At 43.3% G+C, this 21,521-nt stretch overlaps 1 protein-coding gene across 4 annotated transcripts; it reads right to left on the bottom strand.

Moving 5' to 3' along the window:
• Positions 1-1,290: 1,290 nt before the first annotated feature.
• Positions 1,291-20,113, bottom strand: nt5c2a (5'-nucleotidase, cytosolic IIa). 4 transcript variants are annotated; one of them, XM_080481518.1, is made up of 19 exons: positions 19,922-19,976; positions 19,384-19,503; positions 15,423-15,517; positions 13,587-13,660; positions 12,342-12,459; positions 12,159-12,254; positions 11,044-11,135; positions 8,854-8,911; positions 8,620-8,713; positions 7,934-7,987; positions 7,718-7,801; positions 6,632-6,673; positions 6,401-6,508; positions 6,255-6,321; positions 5,050-5,220; positions 4,769-4,820; positions 4,011-4,071; positions 2,344-2,520; positions 1,291-1,777 (listed from the first exon to the last, which is right to left on the bottom strand). In XM_080481518.1, exons 4-19 carry the CDS (start codon positions 13,633-13,635, stop codon positions 1,541-1,543), a joined length of 1,560 nt encoding a protein of 519 aa, XP_080337644.1. In that variant the 5' UTR covers positions 13,636-13,660; positions 15,423-15,517; positions 19,384-19,503; positions 19,922-19,976; the 3' UTR covers positions 1,291-1,540. The 4 variants fall into 4 exon arrangements, with proteins under 4 accessions (XP_080337644.1, XP_080337643.1, XP_080337645.1 ...); XM_080481517.1 differs by lacking the exon at positions 15,423-15,517 and having other exon boundaries at positions 19,922-20,113; XM_080481519.1 differs by lacking the exons at positions 15,423-15,517; positions 19,384-19,503; positions 19,922-19,976 and adding an exon at positions 15,926-16,081.
• Positions 20,114-21,521: the final 1,408 nt, after the last annotated feature.

Here is a 21,521-nt window from a genome sequence, read left to right as displayed (position 1 = left end):
AAGAGTCAATGCTGCTTCTCGCCACAACACACACCACTAAGTTTTGCTCTAAATCGACACGGTTCCACTGCAGAAAGTGCGGTTAAGACGTAAGCAGGGTTGTGAACGACACGGGGACGTGTCGGGCGAAGAATCGTCTTCACAGGCCTTCCTCAGTACGAGGTACCTCAACAGAGGGGTGACGGAAAATCATAGCCGGTGGTCGCGGCTTTTTCCGTACCATCCACAACTGTTTCAGTGGGACCACAAGAAAACCTTTCCTGCTCCGTCCTGCCTGGGACCACCGCTTCTGTGCGATCATTCAGACGACAGAGAGCCAGTGTTGTGTCAAAAAGTGATTCCATTCCGTGGGAGCGAGCTACTGCCTGGTTGTAGCTGGAGACGTCTGCTCTGTTCCAGATGCTTTTATCAGGACTTACAGCCATAATGTACACATTTACTATAAACTGTATGTACACGGTGAAGGTAAATATCATGTTTCCTGTATGCAAAAAACCATGACAGATTAACAAGGAAGGATTTGCAGCTTATAGCATCATCTTGCATGTCACGTGTCAATATAAATGCACAGGAGGTGCAGGGTGCCCCATCCAACATGGCGCCACATCAAGTCCAGAAACGGGCCCGGTGGAGTCTGAGGAGGAGACCGCTCAACCCACGGTACCGATGCTCGTGGACAACAACTCTGGAGCCAGTCGCATGGTGTGTGTGAATTGGGAGCATTATGAGAAAAGGCAGGAGGAAATGGAGTCGCTGAGACGACAGGTTGAAACTCTCCATCTGCAGAGCTCCTTTGGTCTCCAGACCACATCCCATTACACTGGGGAAGATGTATACAACAAATCTAGTAACGTCAACTGTTGAGTTGACGTTACTAGATTTGTGTCTATTGTCTGTTTTAGTATTCTAATGTTGAGATTGTGTGATAAATTCCTATTAAAATACGTTACTACTGTATCTATATATATTTTAGATTCCCTTCATATGAGCATCTGATTAGCACGGCAGCCACACACTCGCGCGCACTAACCACAGCGCCCCCGTGTGGTCCATGAGAAGCACACCATAGTGCAGAAGAGTCTATGTCCAGTGATCAGTTTATAACTTGTATAATTCCAATGGTTTTAGTTTTAACTTGACTCATACTTGAGTTTATGGAATTCATCATGCTCATAAATTAAAAGCTTCTGTGTGTGAAATTTGTTCATTAGTGAATGTGAGCTTTACATTTTTGATGAAGACCAAGTGACTGATTGTCTCGTGATGTGGATTCCATAAAGAAACACTGTAAAGTCTTCAAAAGATTCACTTATTGCTGCTTCTTTTTATTACCAAAAACAAGCATGTCTTACAGCAGAAATACGCGTTGCTTTACTCCCATATAGATTCATTCAAAGCAAACAAAGGCCTCTCAGTATGTGACCTTCAAAATAAACTACAGTGTCTGACATGAAGCAGCTTTACAAAATGAACCGGACCTCTGCAAGAGTCTGTGGTGCAGCTGAAGAGGGATCTCCTCCTCCTCCTCCTCCCGTTTCTTCTACTCTTCCTCCCCCTCCCCCTCTTCCTCATCATCCTCATCATGGCAGTGGGTGATCTCCTGGGGCGTCTGGGGGAAGAAGTGCGGGGGCTGCAGCTCGCTGACGGAGCGGGTCAGCTGGCTCCGTTTGCACTCCATGTCCTTCATGTCGACGTCGTGTCGGTTCCTGGTGGCGAGCGGCGACTCGGTGTCCAGGATGCTGATGTGCGTGTGTTCCACCGTCGATTCGTGAGGCATCTGTGAGGGACGGGAGGCCATCAGGTCTCTAGTCTGGGGGAACCGCAACCCGTTTGTCCCGCTGGAAGCGTCTCCAAACTCACTCCTCACACTGATCAGACTCCTGGTCTGATTCGTTAGCAAACTTCAAGTCATTTCATTCAGGAGCTTCCTGCAGCTTTCGTAAACATATCTAACTTTCCAAGTTGCTCTGATCTTTAACTCTGACAAGACAACGTGTATGCATCACATCATAACATGTCAACAGTGAAGCAGCTAAAAAAATAAAGGCCAAAGCATGTTCACATGTTTTCAAGTGGGAAAAGGCACTTTTCATTGATTCATTAAAAACACATTCAGTCACTGAAAATTGAACTTACAAAAAAAAAAACTTGTAGTGGAGAGTAGAGTGTAGTTTTTGAATAACTCTGAATTGTTAATTTTGACCGACTTGTTCCAGTAAAATAGTTTCCTCCGTTTCCACGGAGATCGGAGTATCTGTGCTGCTCACTCTTAACAGCTCTTTTCCAACAAAGTGACTGTTTCCTGTCATTTGTCATGAGCGATGAGGGGAAAGTGCTGCTCACCAGGACGTGCGCTGCTCTGAACAGGTAACTGAAGGGGTAGTAGAGCAGGTTGATGAAGGAGGCAGCGTACAGGTCAGCGTAGCGCATCACCTGAGAGGCGAACAGCGTCTGTCGGGACCCGCTGCGAAACAGACTTCCCATCATGCCGTAGCACATGTCCATGTCATGAGTCACTTTCTGGAAAAAACACAACCTTGGTTAAAGAGTGTCATTATTTGAAAAATTCACTTTCTAATGGTTTTCCAACAGTAATAATCGTCCCCATACCTGGAACGACGCCTCAGAAGTAAACAAAGTCTGTCCTCTCTCTCCCTGGCTTGTTTCACTTTTTAAAAAGTGTGTTGCTCCGACCAGCCAATCAGAAATCAAACCCTATATAGTGTCATCGGGGGTTTAGCCAATCCCAATCAAGGTAGGCCCTCCCTTTGACTCCTCCCACAATTAGGCAGCTCCGCTCTGGCACATGGCACCACAAGAGGAAGTACTTCCTCCTCTTCCCAAGATGGGCATGTGTGGGCGGAGCCAGTCTAGCTCACACAGACACAGCAGATTCTGTATGCAGCTCCTGTGATCCAATATTCAAATGGCTGAATATTAAGGATTGGCTGGATTTGGTGTAATAAACTTTAAATCCAACATTTCTGGACCAACGAGACCCAGTGAAAGTGTTGAAAAGCTGTTTAATACGACTCCTTTTAAGTTACAACTGATCTCACACTCTTGACCACAGAACACAAACAATCTTTCTAAAAATGTTCTTAGTCGACTCATCTCACTGCAAACTGTCACAGTTCCTGGAAGAGTACACTCACATTTTAAAGAACACTTCTACTGTGGGATTTTATTTTCTCAATGTTTTTACACCAATGCTTCATTCCATCGGAGACGGATGAGCACTGATGGTGTGGTTCAAAGTGTCGGCACCAATGTTCTTACATGTATAGAATAGAAAGACAATAAAGGCTGCATCCTTCACAGCTGAAGTCCCACATGATCCAACAAATTCCTTCCTTAAAAAGCTGCCAAGCTTTGTGAGCTTGTTCTCCTCTGACTTCACAGTGATTTAGTTTTTTTTTTACAAATAGAAAACAGAGCTCACCCTGAAATTAAAAGCAGTTTGGAGTTTTGGGGCCATTTTCCTTGATTGTTCAGTTTTTGTGCTCGAGTCTTCTGCCCTGTGATCACCTGGGGTGAATGAAGTGAAGCATGATGGGAAAATGATTGGCCTCACCATGTCTAAATGACGTTTGGATTTATCATCCGTAAAATGTATTTTATTGTTCTGAAGTCAGGCCCTGTATTTGAACATGCCCAATGTTCACATTTTATTTATTTTCTCTCATTTTGAAAATGAGCCTGACTTTTATTTTGTAAATATCAGCAGTCATAGATGTCTTTTCAGTTCCGTGTAACATGATAATAAATATTGTCAAAAGGTTTTTAAATTACACTGGATTCGTTTGAAGGGACAACAACTATGAGGCTACTTAAATATATATCACACTAAATAATAATCTCATTTTACTTTTATACAGAAGCTCGGAATGTTCATAATCACATTCATGTGGGTCAAACTGTGCATCAGAAACCAGGCTCAGTGATAATTTTGACTCAATTTTCAGTCCTGAGTAGAGAAATTCCGAGACGTGTTTGATGTGTGGTTGTACCTTGATGCGTCTCTGCAGTGAGCTGATGTCTGGCCTCTCGTTGCTGCTGCTGTCCAGATGCCTGACAACACACAAGACGGGGTAAGTTGGTCTGAGCCTGACTTCAAACACCAACTACAGTATCAAAACCACCAAGAATTAAAACAACTAACTACAGTAACAGAACTACTCACTACAATACCAAAACCATTATTTACAATATTAAAACCACTAACTACAGCAAAAAAAACAACAAAAAAACATTAAAACCACTATGGTTAAAAAAGATTTAAACAACAACTAACGACAGTATTAAACACCAACTACAATAATAAAACTTCTAACTACAATATTAAAATACAAACGACAATAATAAAACTACTAACTACAGTATTAAAACACTAACTCCAGTATTAAAATACAAACTACAGCAATAAAACCACTAACTACAATAATAAAACCACTAACTACAATAATAAAACTACTACCCGCAGTATTAAAACACTAACTACAATGTCAAAGCCTCCGTATTAAACCACTAACTACAATAATAAAACTACAGTATTAAAGCACTAACTACAATAATAAAACCACTAACTACAGTATTAAAACACAAACTACATTGTTAAAACCACCACGACTCGAGGTCTGTCATTTGTTTGAGCATGAGGTGAAATCATAAGCTATAATGGTTTCTTAGCAGGTTTCACAGGATTGCTCAGCTGAAGGCTTTTCTTTACAGATGATTAAACACACAACAAAAAGAGCCGATGACTTACTTGTAAAGCTCAGCGAGGAAACAATCCAGTGACTGCAGTTCTTCAAATACAGCTGGAAAACAGAAGCAGTGTGACAACGGCACATTCACATTTGTACGAGTCCCGTTTTCTTTTCACCTCTTTGGATCATTTCATTTAGTTAATAAACAAACATCTCAGAGTTAATCCTAATGGGCGGCTCGCACTGGTGAAACGACTTACATATTGGTATAGCTGTGTGTGTGTGTGCATGCGTGTACATCTGTGTGTGTGTGAGTGTGTGTGTGTGTCCGCCCTCTCACAGCTCTTGTCGGTCCACACGTGCAGCTCCTGAGCCAGCTCTGGAATGACCAGGAAGGTTCTCCAGCCCTGACGTTTCTTGGACTTGAGGATGTCACCGAAGATATGATCTCCAATATAGACGATGTCTTTTCCTTTGGCACCCAGCAGGTCACACACCATGTCGGAAGAACCTGAGGGCGTTTCAGCAACAGTTTTCACCTCTTCAGCACAACTCTTCAGTAGTTTGTGTGCATGTCTCAAAGCAGCAGGCTGTCAGTGCAAGAGGATGAGTGAAACTCTCTAATTTCTCTTTTCTTTATTTGATTCAGTCCTGCTCGTCTTACCAAGACCACACTGTGGAAACTCAACATTTCTCAGCTGTGAAACGCAGATCTTTCTAAAGGAAGCAGGTCCTTTGGTTGTCCCTGCCTGTCCTGAAGCAGGTCGAAGGGAAATCATCTAATATACGTGAAAAATATTTTACAAGACGGATTAAAAATGCTTTGTTATTCTGGAGTTGGTTACTTTCTTTTTTTTTATCATCGTCTGTATTTCAGTTACTCATTTCCACTGTATTGTGAAGCTTCATTAAATGTTTTGTCACTGCGCTGAAAACCAGAAAAGAGATGGATGCAGATTATGGAGTCGATAGTAAAGTTAAGGAGGAGAAGCTGCAGTTAAACAATGAAAACATTTGGTGTCGATGTGTGAGGAGCTCTGTGCTGAGCAGGTTCTAGAGCAAGATTAGTCACAGTTTGACCCAATTCAAAAGGTGGAACAATGATGTATATATCTTTTATTATTTGACTAATTTTCTTGTAAATAAGGATATATATAGTTTGTTGGGCATGAATAAGTAGAGGGTGTGGATGGTTGAGGTGGAGAAGCGGTGGAGTTAATAAGCTCAGGCTTCGTCCTGCTGCCTTTCGGATATGATGGGTCATTATTTATTTATTCACTTATTTTTCTCACTTTGCTCCAATAAGTTTGTCTGTTTTGTTGTTTTGATTTTGTTAATTCTCTCTGCTGTTATTCCCACATGTCCAAAATAAAACATCATTCAAAGTTTCTCCTCTCCACTGAGACTGCAGCTCTAATTCTGAGGAAAGCTCATTTTTATCACTTTCACCCAATTGAAACTATTAAATGTGCAACGAGTGCAGCCATCTGAGGACAGCGGGGACCGATGGACATCAGTCACGAGTCTGGGCGAGGGTCTTCATACCTCCTGAGTAAACGATGCCATGCTGCAGAGGTCCAGTGTATGTGCCGATCTTCAGTCGCCCTGTGGTCTGGAAGAAGCCACACATTAATTCAGGTGCGTTTCCCCACGCGCCGTCGGGACACCGGCACTTCTTCCTCGGTGCTCACCGTGTCCACCTGCCGCAGCGTCGTTCCCTCGCCGAAGAACAGCGGCTTCCGGGCGTCCACCAGGATCAGGTCGAAGTAGGTTTGCCAGGGTTGGTGCAGAGACGCTTCCTGAAGGAGCAACACAGCAAGAATCACTCAGCTTCCACTAGTTCCACTGGGCCGTCCGTCTTCTTCCAGAGCTTCTAGCACGTTTGGTTATTAATAGAAGCAGTAAGAAATAGTGGGTGTTACCTTCGGCCCGTGAGGGAAGTCGAACAGGTAAGTCATTATTTTCTGGAAGAGGAGAGTCAAGTTAGATTCAACTTTGAAACAACAAAAATAGAGAACACACACACACACACACACACACACACACACACACACACACACACACACACACACACACACACACACACACACACACACACACACACACACACACACACACACACACACACACACACACACACACACACACACACACACACACACACACACACACACACACACACACACACACACACACACACACACACACACACACACACACACACACACACACACACACACACACACACACACACACACACACACACACACACACACACACACACACACACACACAAGGAACGTGAGCTGGGTTTAGACCGTCGTGAGACAGGTTAGTTTTACCCTACTGATGATGTGTTCTTGCAATAGTAATCCTGCTCAGTTACGGCTTACTGAGCTTATAGTTGTAAAAGTGAATTTTAAAGCATTTGGTTGCCATTGAAGTTTAACTAAATGGATCTTTATAAATACTTTAAAAAGGTTTGAATATAAAAACATTTGTATGCTTAACATTATCTGTCATAACGTCACTAGTATCAGTTTTTGCCTTGTAACATAAAAGTACAGAAGGTGTAGATGGATGCCAGATGAGGCGGTGGTGATCAGAGCGAGCTCCCACCAACACTATGAAGTCTCCATTTCTGTGTTAATGGTGGAAAAAAAACTTCTCTGACAGATGTACTTCTTCATGAATTCTACAGGTACAGTCAGTGGTTTTTGCTCATGTGTGAATGGATGAACAACGCCATCGTCTGCATATGTGGAGACGTCCTTCTATCCAGACACTGAGTGGAGCTATACGATGGAGGACAGACAACAGTAGCTGACAGCCTGATATCCTACTGTCCTCTGTCTACATACAAACAGTACAAACTACATTCTTTTCAGTGTTTCAAAACGTTTCCTTCTAAAACAAAAACCCAGCTGGTTCCAGTGGGCGGTTGTTGTGTCAACGGTTCCAGGTCTACATCCGTTCCACTGCCGGGCTGATCCGTCCTCACGTCTTACCTCTGTGTATTTATAATCACTGTTGGTGGCCAGAAACACTTTGGCAACTTCGTTCATACGGCTGAGGAGGAGAGGGAGCTTCGGCTGGATGGAAGAAAACACAAACTTTAGAACATGAAAACCACAATTTACAAATCAACTGTGTGTGTGTGTGTGTGTGTGTGTGTGTGTGTGTGTGTGTGTGTGTGTGTGTGTGTGTGTGTGTGTGTGGCTTACATCCTTGACCACATACTTTTCCAGGTTTTCAACAGTCTTTTCTTTTAAGGAACCCTGTGAAGAGACAACAGAGGTAAAGTTCTGTTAACGATGAAGACAGTTCGGCTCGTAAGCGTTCAGATTGTGGCGAAGTTCTATAGATACTGAAACTGTGGTTTTTGTTGCACTTATGAAATTTAAGCATTACGATTAAGACCGGTACAGATCTTATTAACATTTTTGTCTTTATTTGGATTTAATCCTGGTTATTTGACTTTAGAACGTCAACATTTCTCCACTAAAGCGAAAGGCAGGAGACATCGTGGGACGTGAACTACCGTAATTTCTGGACTATAAGCCACAACTTTTTCCACACGCTTTGAACCCTGCAGCTTATAAAATAACGCGGCTCATTTATGGATTTTTACGGGTTAACGGGCTTCATGCCGCCAGATTCTACTTAAGATAAATGCTGCTTTGAGCCTCTGCTTCTCCAAAACTCACCCTAAAAGTGATATTTCTGCTCTTTGTGACCTCGTCTTGTGCTGCTTTCTGTGGTCCGGAGCTCCAGCAGCTGCCGGCCGTGAGTGATGCGTTCAGGTGCATCATGTAAAGCTGCCCCGCTGAAGTCTTTCTAACTTTAAATGTCTCGTCCTTCACGTCCGACCGGAGCTGTCGGAGATGCTACCAGCCGTCTGAAAACCCACCTTGAAATGAACCCAGTCCACAGCATCCCTGACGTCCTGGAACATGCTCTTATAGGACATGAACAGGTCGCCGTCCTTAAAGCCAGTCGCACAACTACGGAGACAGTTTAAAACTAAATATGAGAGTCAACATTCAAAATGGCAAATAAAAAAAAATCAACATGCCGTCTCTGTTCCTAACTTTTCTCATATTCGTCTTCAACTGTACGATGTACGATATTCAAAACCCGGTACCTGGAGTATCTGGCGCAGTTACTGAAGAAATCCACGAGGCACGCAAAGAGGTATGTTTCTGAGGAGAAAGAGTGAACGATTGATTATCCGTCTGCATCTCTGAAGAAATACCACCACATTATTCTAGACATGTCTCACAAGATCCATCACATCCCTCCCTCTTTTCATTCTTATTGTATAAAATGCAGCAGTGTACATGTTGAGTTTCTCTGATGAGTTTAGACCATTAAACAAATACTAGTTTAATAGCTAGATATTTTTCATGTTTGATATTGATATCTTTATTAATTTCGAACATGTTACAAAAACATTTACATGACCAAGACAAGAAGCAGAATCTGAATTTACATGAATGAAAAGGAGTAGGATGAAGTATACACATCTATCCTACCACTCAAATACTTATGAATCTTTATCAGTGAGTTTGTTTTTAATTTAGCATCAGTCTACATCTGACACATAATGCAGCAATTGAACCAAGCACCACAGTATTTCCACAAGTCAGGACATTCATACAAACAGACATCAACAGTTCTACAATTTTCTACAGCAGTTATATATTCACATATTCATCAATTCAAAATTCCCCACAAAACAAACAAACCCTTATAATCGTTGTCAACTACTGTACCTCACAACACTCAATTCTTTATGTCTCTTTTTAAACTGAATGAGGTTTGATATTTGCTGTATCTTCACTCACAATGTGTTCCAGTTTCACAGACAGAAAGATTGTAAAAACAAGAAATCCAACCTTGTGACCAATTCTTAAGGCTCTTTTTTGCAGAATTAAAGTCTTCATTAAAGAGCTCGTATTGAGAAGGAGATTCTCCACCTGCCAAAGGTTAAGGGCGGCCTGGCACCGCCACACTTGTGCTATTATTACTGGGCATGTAATGTCAATAAATTTTTATTTTGGAACTCTAAATCTGTACAAAGTGAGCTCCCCCAATGGGCACAAATAGAGATATCCTTGTCTAACCTCTCGCTCTGGTCAGTGACGTGCTCCAAGTTTCCCCTTCCACTAAAGGTTTCCACAAACCCAATTGTGACTGACTCCTGTAAAGTCTGGAGTCAGTTCAGGAAACACTTTGGCTCCCAGGGGTCATCCGCTCTCACTTCCATCTATGGCAATCTTAACTTCCTTCCTTCCTGCTCTGACCCAACATTTCGTGATTGGCATGAGAAGGGCCTGATCTCCATTAGTAGTCTCTACATCGATGGGTTTTTTCCTCAATTCTCGGATTCATCTGACAAATTTAGCCTCCCACAGGTTTCGCGACTTCCAGATTAGGCATTCTGTTCAGAAACGGTACCCTCAGTTCCCTTACCAACCAGCAAACTCTCGTCTAGACTTATTTCTATCGCTAAAGTCAGACTAAATAAGAAAATAATCTCTATCATATATGATGAAATATCCACAGTGAATCCGACTCAGCTGGACACCCTTCAAGCTGTGTGGAGCCAGGACCTCGATACTGATCTTTCTGATGATCAATGGAATTCTGCGATGGCGCTGGTACACACATCATCTATCTGTGCAAGGCACTGCTTACCCCAGTGTAACATCCTGCACAGGAGCCACTACACCAATGCAAAACTGGCAAAAGTGTCCCCTGATAGAGCTGACTCCTGCAACAGATGTAAACAATCACCAGCAGACCACATACATATGCTCTGGTCAAGCCCCAGCCAGTCTGTGTTCTGGCCAGAGATATTTAACACACTTGGGAACGATCGATCCCGACCCCCTCACGGCCCTGCTCGGAATCCCGCGAAATTGTGACACGCCTAATGCATCGAACCAGGTTTTAGTCTTCACGACCTTACTTGCCAGAAGACTCATACTCCTTAAAATGGATTCATCCGCTCTTCTCCCAAACCGGCAGCAGAGGCGTAACTCTTCATTAGAGTATTGATTTATACCAAAGTTAAGTCCACGGTACACCCTGTCCTTCCTTTGTTGAACTGGCATCGAGAGTTAACCACACTGTTAAAAAGTTGGCGGCGGTCTGTAGGTGTGTTAACTTTAACCTCAAGATAACACTCGGTTAGAGTTAACCGAGCTTTGAACAACCGGGCCCTGAAGTTTTGTCAGTATATATATATATATATGTACACACAACAGGCCTTCCTGATGAAAAGTATTTTACCTGGAAGAGTTGAACACTTGCTGGTGTGTTTACTCACCAGGCAGGTTGAAGAGCGTGTTGAGGATGTAGAAACGGTCCGTGTCGCCACGTTGGATAAACTTGTTGGGGTACATCTCTCTGATTTCAGGTCTGCGCAGACAGGAGTCGATTAGAAAAGTTAACACTCATTGGGAGACAGAGATCTAATTTTTATTTCTCTGTGATCACACTGCCACCCTGTGGTGGCTTGATGAACTGTTTAATGCAGGCAACCGTCACTTGGCGTGAGCAGAGCCATATGCAGCTCAATGTGACAATGTTCCCAGTGTATATACTTATTCACAGTTTACCTACTAAATTATTGCCTTAATAATAATATATTGCCTTGCACATATTAATATTTACTTATTTAATATTTTATTCTCACTTATTTGATATTCTATTCTCTGTGGAGGAACACGAAAGAATTTAACTCAGATTAACAAATAATTTTCTATTCTATTTTTTACAGACTAACTTTTATCTTGGACGCTTCGTGTAAACAGAGGCTGAGTGTAGGAATCCTTTTTATCCTTTTATTCAACATACTACTGATACCTTTGATAAAGTTTCAGTCATAAAAGCCCATTTGGACCAACAGACCTTTACTGTGGCATGAACCCGTCTGCAGCTCATCATTAGTCCGTCCTCGGACACTCTTTTGATAAATATTGGCGACAGACCAGCAAACAACATCTGACAATAGCAGGAGACCATTTGTCCTGCTTATTAATTAACACTTCAACTCAACAAATTGTTAACTTACTGCTCAATAAAACCACCGTCATAGTGTTATGGACGACCGGTGTGTAAGCCATGCATCTCTAATTTCAGCTAACACGCCGTCCTTCACACAGACTCTTTATCTGCATGCTTGTAAAGCTGTAAAAGTTAAGTCGACAGACGACAAACTTTCTGAGAGCAAAATGTTTCCTCTGTATCCTGAAATCTACACACAGTAGAGAAAGACTCTGAATGTGCAGAAAAGTATTTCCCAGCTTCGTCCTGCAATCCGTGTTATCGCTCAGTACTGGCATCCTCCTTAGACTGTCGGTACGACCCTTCACCTCAACACAGCACCTGTCCAATGGAGTAACCAGCAGCTGGCAGCTCAGTGAGAGTGGTGGAGCTCACCCCCTCAAGAAATTGAATCCGTGCGCACACACCAGGATGTTCCCGTAGGCGTCCACTTTGAGCAGGTTGCCATGCATCGTGTCAAACACCAAACCTCTGAGGAGAAGAACGGACACAAGAACATTGAGTTTCCCCAACGTCCGGACAGAAATCAAACAAGGCGTGAGGTTTTAATGAACCCACCTGGTGGGGAAGGAGGGGTCATAGACAAAGTTGAGCAGCTCCTGTGGATATCCAATGGACACCATACGCTCCACCGTCAAGTCAAAACCCAACGACTCGTACTCGGGAGATTTGTACACTGGACAGGAGAACAATCCGATGAAGAGTCAACGTCAACAGCACTTAAGCCGCTTTTCCACTAGTTCCTACCCAGCCTTACTCAACTTGCCTCTACTCGACTCCATTACACTATAGTACGACCGCGGTGTGGGCGGAGTCATCGGAGTCATCGGAGTCATCGGAGCTTCTCCCCGTCGTGTACAAGTAATCACGGCCGACCAATGCATGATGCGGAGCGAACATGCATTGGATATCAGCTCAAATAATAAACTAAATAGTATATATTTTTATAAGTGTATTATGATAAAATGTGGATTGTTACGATGGTACTTCACTGGTCGGTGTTTCGGTTTCACCGGTGCCCCTGTTGACTGGTGACTTCTGCCACCAGCCGTTAGCGGCAGCTGATGTCAAAATAAGACAAACAAACGCTACTTTAGTCTTTGATGGAAATGCGGTTTAACGGCGTTGGTCGGGTTTTTAACATCTGCTGTGAAAAGGGGACGCTCGAGGAAGCCGGTCACCAGTTAATCCAAAACACTGCGGCTCAGAGACTTCCCGATACTCGTAGCAGGTCGCTCCGTCGAGTTCCCGACTCCTCTGGTCGCTACCAGACGAAACACACCTGCACATTGTCGCTGCTTCACGGAGAATATTTTTGTGCATCTATCTCTGTTTGAGAGCGTTTTTGATGTGATCGGGTTTAAAAAAAAAATGGCTCATCTGTGTCGTGACGCACCGGCCAATCCGCGGCCTGCCGTCTACCGACGTCCCAGGTTCTACTCGTCTTAGCTAGCCTGGAACCTCGGTCGAGCAGGTACCAGAAAAACCCTAATTTCAACTGAACGTCCTCAAGTACCAAGAACCACATCAGGAACCTTGTGTGTTTCCACTTCTGGAACCAGGGTTCAAAACTCAGCTCTGGAGTCATTTTTTTATTTACACTTAAAATACTCCCTGGTCAAAGGAAACTTTGAAAAAGTTGGGGGTGTGGACAGCTCTGATTGGATGATGACATTTCTCCTCCATATTAAAAAACTCCACTACTGTGCGACTCCCGCTCGTCTTCAGTCAATCAAACAGCCATTGACCGATCGACCACAGAAACTTCGACAAACAATAACAAAAAGGTCAAAGGTCACTCACCTGCAAGCGTGTAATCCATATCAAACCCAAAACACTTGATCTTCTCCATGGCCAGGCTTCGGTTCACAAACACTCTGGAGGGAGACAAACGAATCTCAGCTGGAAGCGTCAATGAGCGACAGTACCACCTCATTTTTACACAGCCTGCAAACACACAGTGACCGGAGGGAGGTGGGAAAGCAACAGAAAGTCGGGTTTTGATGAACAGAAATCATTTAAAAGAAAGTTAAGCACAGCACCAGGAAACATGCAGTCGTACTTGTTCCTACACGACGATTCAAACATCTCAGCCCAGCAGGCTTCACGTTTCCCACCAGAGACTCTGTTCTTGACTTCTGAGACCCAGCGTCGGGACCCTGTCCCGCCCCGAAAAGACCAAGCCGTTGACAATTTTGGCATTGAAGAAAATTGAGGAGCTGCTAAACAGTTTGTCTCAAACACTCAGCTGGGTTTGGTCAAGTTATGACTTGTGTTTTGCGTTTTTTTGGGTTTTTTTTAAAGTACTGAAATTTATTGTTGTTTTAGCCAACGACTGGTTCAAACCAAAGGATTCCAAATCGTCTAAAGCAGCTGGAATGGCTAAAACATAAAGCATTGCCGTTTCTAAAACTACATAAATGCAATATAAACTAGTTTTAGTAATTCCAGAAAAAACTTAATTGAATACGACTTCTCTTCCTTTCTGAAGCTTAAACGTGGTTCATGGCGCTGATGTGCCGACGCATTCAAACACAAGGAGGCACAAACATCAGCTAAAAATGTCACGAACAGGAACGTTTTCTACACACGAATAAACTTCTGAGCGAAATAAGATTCAAATCCATTCATCTAAAGAATATTTGAATCTCCTGCTCGAGGGAGGCTGTGGAAATGAAAAGATACAGATGGTGACAATGACTTCCATTCACCTTCACCACTTTTACACTGAAACACTCTGCTGTGTCTTTTACCGTTTCAAACAACTGAGATAAACGCCTGAAAAACGTTGCTCTGTGTTTATAACAGCAGTTCGTCCACGGATATGCGGAGTCCTAAAATACACTGCAGGACAAATGTAGGCGGATTGGAAACTACGCTGTGAAGCAAGCAGGCTTTCAAAAGAAAGAGAAGAAGAGCTAAAAGTTTCACAATAGATTTCCTACTAAATAAAGGGAGGCTGATCTGAATGAAGATCAACCTTACAAACAAACGATAGCACCAGATTCAACACGGTCCAATCAAACGACTCTTACAGACCAAACCCCAGGATTCCACACGACTCAGCACAAGTGACTACAGAGAGGAAAAACTGCCCTTGAACAGGAAGAGACTTTTGCAGAACGAGGCTCAGAGGTGGAGGCGTTCTGCTGTTCCGGTTGGGGTGAAGGGATGGAAGGAGGAAAAAGGAGAAGGCAGACAGACAGACTATGGCGAGGGATTCAAACCCTGGTTCGGGCAGCGGGCAGGGGTTTGATCCTGAGTACTGATGAAACGATGAGCAGATGTAAAGTGGAACAGAGCAAAGTAGCCTGTACTAATCACAGAGGGAAGCCGTGGACAAAAATAGGCCTTGGAGCGATTTTACTGTTTGTTTTGTCGTATTTCTTTGCAGAACTTTTGATTCCACGACTGTCATTGACATGCTTAATCACTGTATGAAGAACATGAAGATTGTTTTCTCTCAGTCAGTGAAAAATATCAACCGTCTTAATAATGATGGAGGAAACATTAAGACTAACCAATGGAAGAGCCGGCAACAGGTCATGTGGGTTTGGCACGCAGACACGGTGCAAACCATGAAAACAACTATGAAGACATGAACTTCAAAATGTTTCAGAACGCTGCAGCAGACGTTACCCGGCGGCAGCGGCACTTCCTGACCCCGCGTACGGAGAACCCGGGTTCTTGTGTCGAGTGTCACAAATGTGAATATTTTCAGAATCTCGTAGGTACTGAAACAGAAGGAAAAATAAGAAGGTTTGTTTAGCTTTTTGGTGGTTCCTGGTCCAGTTAAGACCAAACTAAACGATTTCCACGGCCCCGATTAGAGCATCACGGAGGGAAAACTTCTCCAGACTGTTGAGCAGCTGAAATCCTAGTATCAGACGAGGGATGAACTTTCCTCTGACTTCCACGAGAACGGTGCAAATGTGTAACTGTAAACTCTCCATGTGATGATAAAATGTTGTTGTTTTTACCCGCAGATCAAGTCAGCTGCTCTCTGAATGAAACCTGTGTTATGAGAACCGTGAACGACTGCGACGCTTCCCGTTTTCCAGATCGTCCCAGCCTGTGTGGATTCGGGGGGGAATCCAGAAAAAGTCCAGAGATCCAGGCAGCGGCGAGTCTGAGCAACTCACCGACGGTCGCCAGCAGACCGCTCAGCGGCCTCTCACGCACAGAACAGGACCTCCAGGCTGCGTACGCCACTGCATCAGGGGGACGTCCGTACCGGCTTCAGCGAGTATGGCTCGTCTTTCAACAGCCTCGTTAATGGAGCTGCTGATTACAAACGGACGTGACGTCCAACCAAACGTGTGTGTACTTCCCTCTCCGACACACTCGTATGATTGAGCGCGAAGTGCCGTCAATCAGCAGCTTTATTTACACGCAGACAATATTCAGGAGTTACTTTGCAGTGGCCGTTCATGGTAGAATGTGGGTGTGGAAAGGGCGAGGTATGAGGGGAATCAACCTGCACAACCTTCCAGCTGGACTGTGATTTATTACGGGAAAAGTGTGTGTGTGTGCGTGTACACACACTTTGATAAATCAGAATAGTCTTGGCGCACGTACCCTTCTAGTCTGGATCCAAAGCAATGTCTTATTACAAGGCCCCAGGTGATTGAACATGAAGTGTTTTTACGAGCTTTTGGAATTCAGGGGGCAAATCCGGACAGGAACGATATCGGACGAGGGTTAAAGTGAAGGATGCGGGAAGGAAAGAGATGCAACAGAAGCATGAGGAGCAGCTGCAGGCTGGTGTGGATGCGTGAGATGGAGGACCAGGACCAGGTCACCACATCGCAGCTCGATTCAACAACAGAAAGGACTCCGTACCTCATCGCAGGGTGCTTTTGAGTCAGATCCCTCGGAAAGCTTTGCAATAGAAAGTACACGTATTATCACAGTTATTTACACTACATGCTGTACGCTTGCTCCGGACACCCAGGCCAGGGCTGCACGCCGTCTGGTTACACATGCCAGGATGTACTATTCAGAGAACGACGTCTCAACGTCTCTGCGTGTTGTCCAGAGGACAGTGTGTCAGCTGTTGACTTTATTTTTCGCTATATTTTCTCCTGTTGTCACCTAATTTGGTGTAATGTTGAAATAATGAAGTGAAATATAATTAAAATGATTCATTTTAAGGTGGTATGACCGGCATCTTAGTGATCCGCCTTTATTTCAGCAAATGTTTCAAAGCTTACTGACAAAATCTACACCGTTATTCTAGAGCTGCAGCCTGCAGAGCCTCACAGGCAGGGTCCACCATCTGGACCCTCTGCAGTACTTATATATATATATATATATATATATATATATTAGTGCTGTCAAATATAACGTGTCCATTTAATTAATTGATTTGACAAATTTAACTCGTTAAATTTTTTTTTACATAATTAACGCAGTTTTGTTTACTTCCATTTTTTCCTTTTTCTTTTTTACTCCCTTTCACTTTAAAAAGTTTCCTGACGGCTGATTGAGAAAGTAAAAGTCATTAGCTTTACTTTGTAAAGCCGAATTTAACGACCACAGAAGTAATTCTGCAGCAAAACAGCAGGGTGCCATGTTAGCTGACCAGCAGCCACCAAACTGCTAAAGCTGGAGGAAATACTGGTAAAATATTAATTTCTCCTCTTTCTCTCTTTCCGTGGCTCGTGTGTGTGTGTGTGTGTGTGTGTGTGTGTGTGTGTGTGTGTGTGTGTGTGTGTGTGAGAATATTACAGTATATTATTGCCACTTTGTTCATGTAATAAGTTTCCAACTTTGTTTCTAGAAATATTCAAATTCTCAAAGTGGTGGACCTCCACGCTAACAAAACCCAGACCTATGTTAGACGTTCAGTTAATTAATGTTTTTATTTTTTTGCTGATCCTCGAGAGAAACGGTTTCACCAAAAGCTAAAAGGATGTTATAAAAATAGTCTTTGATTTTAAATATAGTCTGTGTTTATTGAGTCAATATTAATTCTGTGGTTTTCCCTGAATGAATATCCATTACAAGCTTCAGTCTTCAGTAGAAAAACAAAGCGATTAATCACAATTAATTATGGAAAATTGCGCAATTAATTAATGATTTTTTTTAAATCAATTGACAGCACTAATTTATACACGAGGAGCGTTTTAGTAGCGTTTCACCAAGTACTGATTAACACCAGAGTGACTGACATGAAATTAAACAAATCAGCGTCATTTGATTTGATTGGCTTCGAGTCCGTTCTGGCTTGTTCTCTCTTGTTTCTACGAGATGTTGAGATGAAGACAACAAGCGGTGAGTCTCTGACTATCATCTCTGCTAATTCACCCTTTTCAAACACAGACATTTTCTCCATTATAGTATATTATATTTTCAAAAGCACACAAACTGAAAGGAGTTGTATACACTCCTGATCAAAATCTTAAGACCAGTTAAAAAAAATTCGGAGAATTTAATAATTTACATGTTGGATCTTAAAAAAGGTTCCAAGTGGAGCTTCAGAAAGAAAATAATAAGGAAATAAAATATATATACAAAGAAAAACTTTTTTTTTAGCAGGCAATATATTGAAAACAAGAATTGAACTGAAACAGGCTGAAAAGTTTAAGAAAAAGTAAGAGAAAAACCTCAAAACAGAAACTAAAGTGTCCAAAAGGAACTCAGTGACGAGTGTCTCCAGAAAGTTGGTCTGAACGATGATCCTCGTGGCGAAGACGGCTTCACAAAGGTCTTCCACTGTCCACCAATGTCCATTTCTGTAAACTTCCCCTCTGATCCCCAAATGTTAAAATCAGATGTAGATCAGGGGAAGACGCAGGACGGTCCAAAGAGTGGCGTCATTCTCCTGGAAGACATTCCCTGTCGCGGGCTGCAGCACTGTCCAACCCGCCATGAGGGACGTCTGCTGCAACGTCTCCGCCTCCAGCTGCTGTTTGAAGCTGGCCCACAACCAGAAGCTCCGTTGTTCCATTGAGGGACAAAGCACCGGGTGGGGATGGCGCCGCCTCCATTGTGCCTCGTAGGAAACATCTCGGGTCCAGTAACGGTGAAACCATCAAGACCGTCGAGGTTAAATGTTTTCTCATCAGAGAATAAAACCCTCCCGTAAAGTCCAAACGGGCAGTTTTGTGGCGTTGGAGGAGACGTGTCCTTTTGAAGAGGCGTTTTGGTTTGGAGCTCTTCCCGAGCGGCAGTGAGAACCAGCAATGGCCTGAATTTGGGTTGAGCATCTTCCCATCTGGAGAGACAGCCAATCGGATCCTCCGGAGAGACTTTGTTGGATCTATCACTCCACTTTCTTTGTTCCAGAACTCTCAGGACCTTTTCAAGAAATTCAGAATGACGATGTTACTTTTAAAGGCTGTGGTCCTAAACATTTGATCAGCTGAGGAACAGCCCGGTTCAATTCAATTGTTCTCAATAAATGACCTGCTAAGCATTTCTTCTTTTTGTATTTAGAAACTCTACTTGGAACCTTTTTAAGATTCAACAAAATGCCCATTCTTGCAATTGTGTAACTGGTCTGAGGATGTCGACCAGGAGGACCTTTGGGTCCCACACCAGGACTGGGCATGTGGGGGAGGAATCAGGACCGAACGCTCAGCAGACCGGCGGGTACCTGTGGTGAGCTTCACGGCGATACTTCTTCATGGCCACTCGGTCCATGTTGGCCGGCAGCGCTGCGTGGTTCTGCAGTCGGTCGCTCCATGACGCGCTCATCGTGGCGTTCACACGGTCTCTGAGGACACGGTTGGTTTAGTTCATTTATTTCATTCGTTGCTAAAAGTAAATTAATTAACACCACACAGAACAAACGTTTTCACATTGCCGGATGAGAGGCAGCAGAAAGAAGATAAGTTTATATTCTGTGGCGGTTGGTTCAAATCACTGCCGCTGCAGTAGGACGCGTCCTCGGGACGTGACGGTCACAAACACAGAAGAAGCGCGTGAGTGTGAAAAACAAGAAGAACGCTTCTTCCCGTTTCTCAGACGAAACGTGTGGGTGAAACCCGAGTCAGAGCCTTCATAGCTCCGCTGCATGTGGCCGGAGACACGGAGGCTCTGCTAAAGTTAGCCCGGGTCTCTGTGGAGGCAGGTGGCCTCGCTGACACCGCCAGCAGCCGCGTCTCCGCGTCTCAGCCTGCAATCACTCCTACCTGAGTCCGGACAGCCGCTTGCTGAGGAGCCGAGCCCACCTCTGCTTCCTCCTCTGGGGCACGCGCAGCGAGAGGCGGGGAGAGACGGAGAAACACGGAGAAACACGAACAGACGCGGAGAAACACGGAAAGAGACGGAGAGACACGGAAAGAGACGGAGAGACACGAAGAAACAGGGCGCCACCGCCTGGTGAAGGGAAGCACGCACATATAGACATACGACTATAGAGACATGATTTACAACAATAGACAAAAAAATTGGGTATACCGGAGACATACAGATATATAACTATAAAGACACATAAACATATATAATAAGTGCCACTGCCTTTTACCATATGTGTGTGTGTGTGTGTGTGTGTGTGTGTCTCAATACAGTTGGAGAAACTGGAGCTCAGGCTTTTCATGCTGTTTAAAATCACACCAACTGACTATGATGAACTTATTGTAATAAGTGTGATTTTTAAAAAAAAAAATTATTTGATTGAATTTTTATATCGCTACGTAAAACAGTCATCTGAAAGCACTCACTCAGTGGAGCAGTGAGCGTAACAAACAGCACAACACACTATTCTCAAGGAGTTCTAGAGGCTTATTGCTGCAGGAAGGTGTCTACTCTGGAGGTAACAAATGCATGAATTAGTTTTCTCATTGCTACTCAACAGGTTCCTGACTTTAGAGACATTACATGTGAAAGAAAGCAGGGCTGCAGATTTAGTTAATGTGGTAATTGAACTCCTGGTCCAAAGTAACTCCCAGGTTCCTCAGTCGTACTGGAGGTCAAAGTAATACTATCCAGTGTTAATATATGTTCAGATCATTTCTCTCAGATGTTTTGGGCCAGATGTAACTTGTTTTAATTAAGTTCAGAAGCAGAAAATTACACCTCATCTAGGCCTTCATGTCTTTCAATCAAGCTTCATCATCATCATCAAGACCATCACCTTCATCTCATAGAAAAAATAAATTTATGCATCATCTACATAAGACCAGAAGTTAATGGAGTGTTTCCTGATAATTCACTACAGGAAGTATAATGTAAAGAGTATAACCCCATGTTTTACTTTAGGCTGAGTGAAAATCATCAACATGAAAGAAGTAAAACCTTAAGTTCAGTGCTGTACTTGTACGTGTATTTTACCAAGTCTGAAACTACATTTATTGATTTGAGCTCACTGATGCAATCAGAGTATAGTTCTCACCTGGCAAAACGTCATTGGACCCAGCGCCTCCCAGTGGCTAAAACAAATACTGTCTAGTGACAGTATTGGAGAGAATTACATATATTCATGAGACCAAATGACACATATTTGATAAGATTTGGGGACCATTTAGAAATATTGTTAAGGACCTGGACTCTTGTGATGACCTGACTAATTTCTCAGTCCACTGCAGTAAGTGCTACGGTCGTAAGATGATTACCAAAGCTGAAGAAGCAGAAGCTCCTCTTTTACTTTGTGTTTTTTTATTATTGCACCTTTATTTAGTTTTTACTATTCTCTATAATGAAGACCATGTGTAAACATCTCTCTGTAATGCAAACCCTGGTAATTATTGTATTAACATGGTAAAAATCTTGAACAAAACATATGGCCCAAAA

The sequence above is a fragment of the Lipophrys pholis genome (genome assembly GCF_963383615.2).
Source record: "Lipophrys pholis genome assembly, chromosome: 15".
NCBI lineage: Eukaryota > Metazoa > Chordata > Actinopteri > Blenniiformes > Blenniidae > Lipophrys > Lipophrys pholis.
The sequence above is the reverse complement of the archived record's forward strand: the minus strand, read 5'-3'. Positions and strand labels throughout refer to the sequence as shown.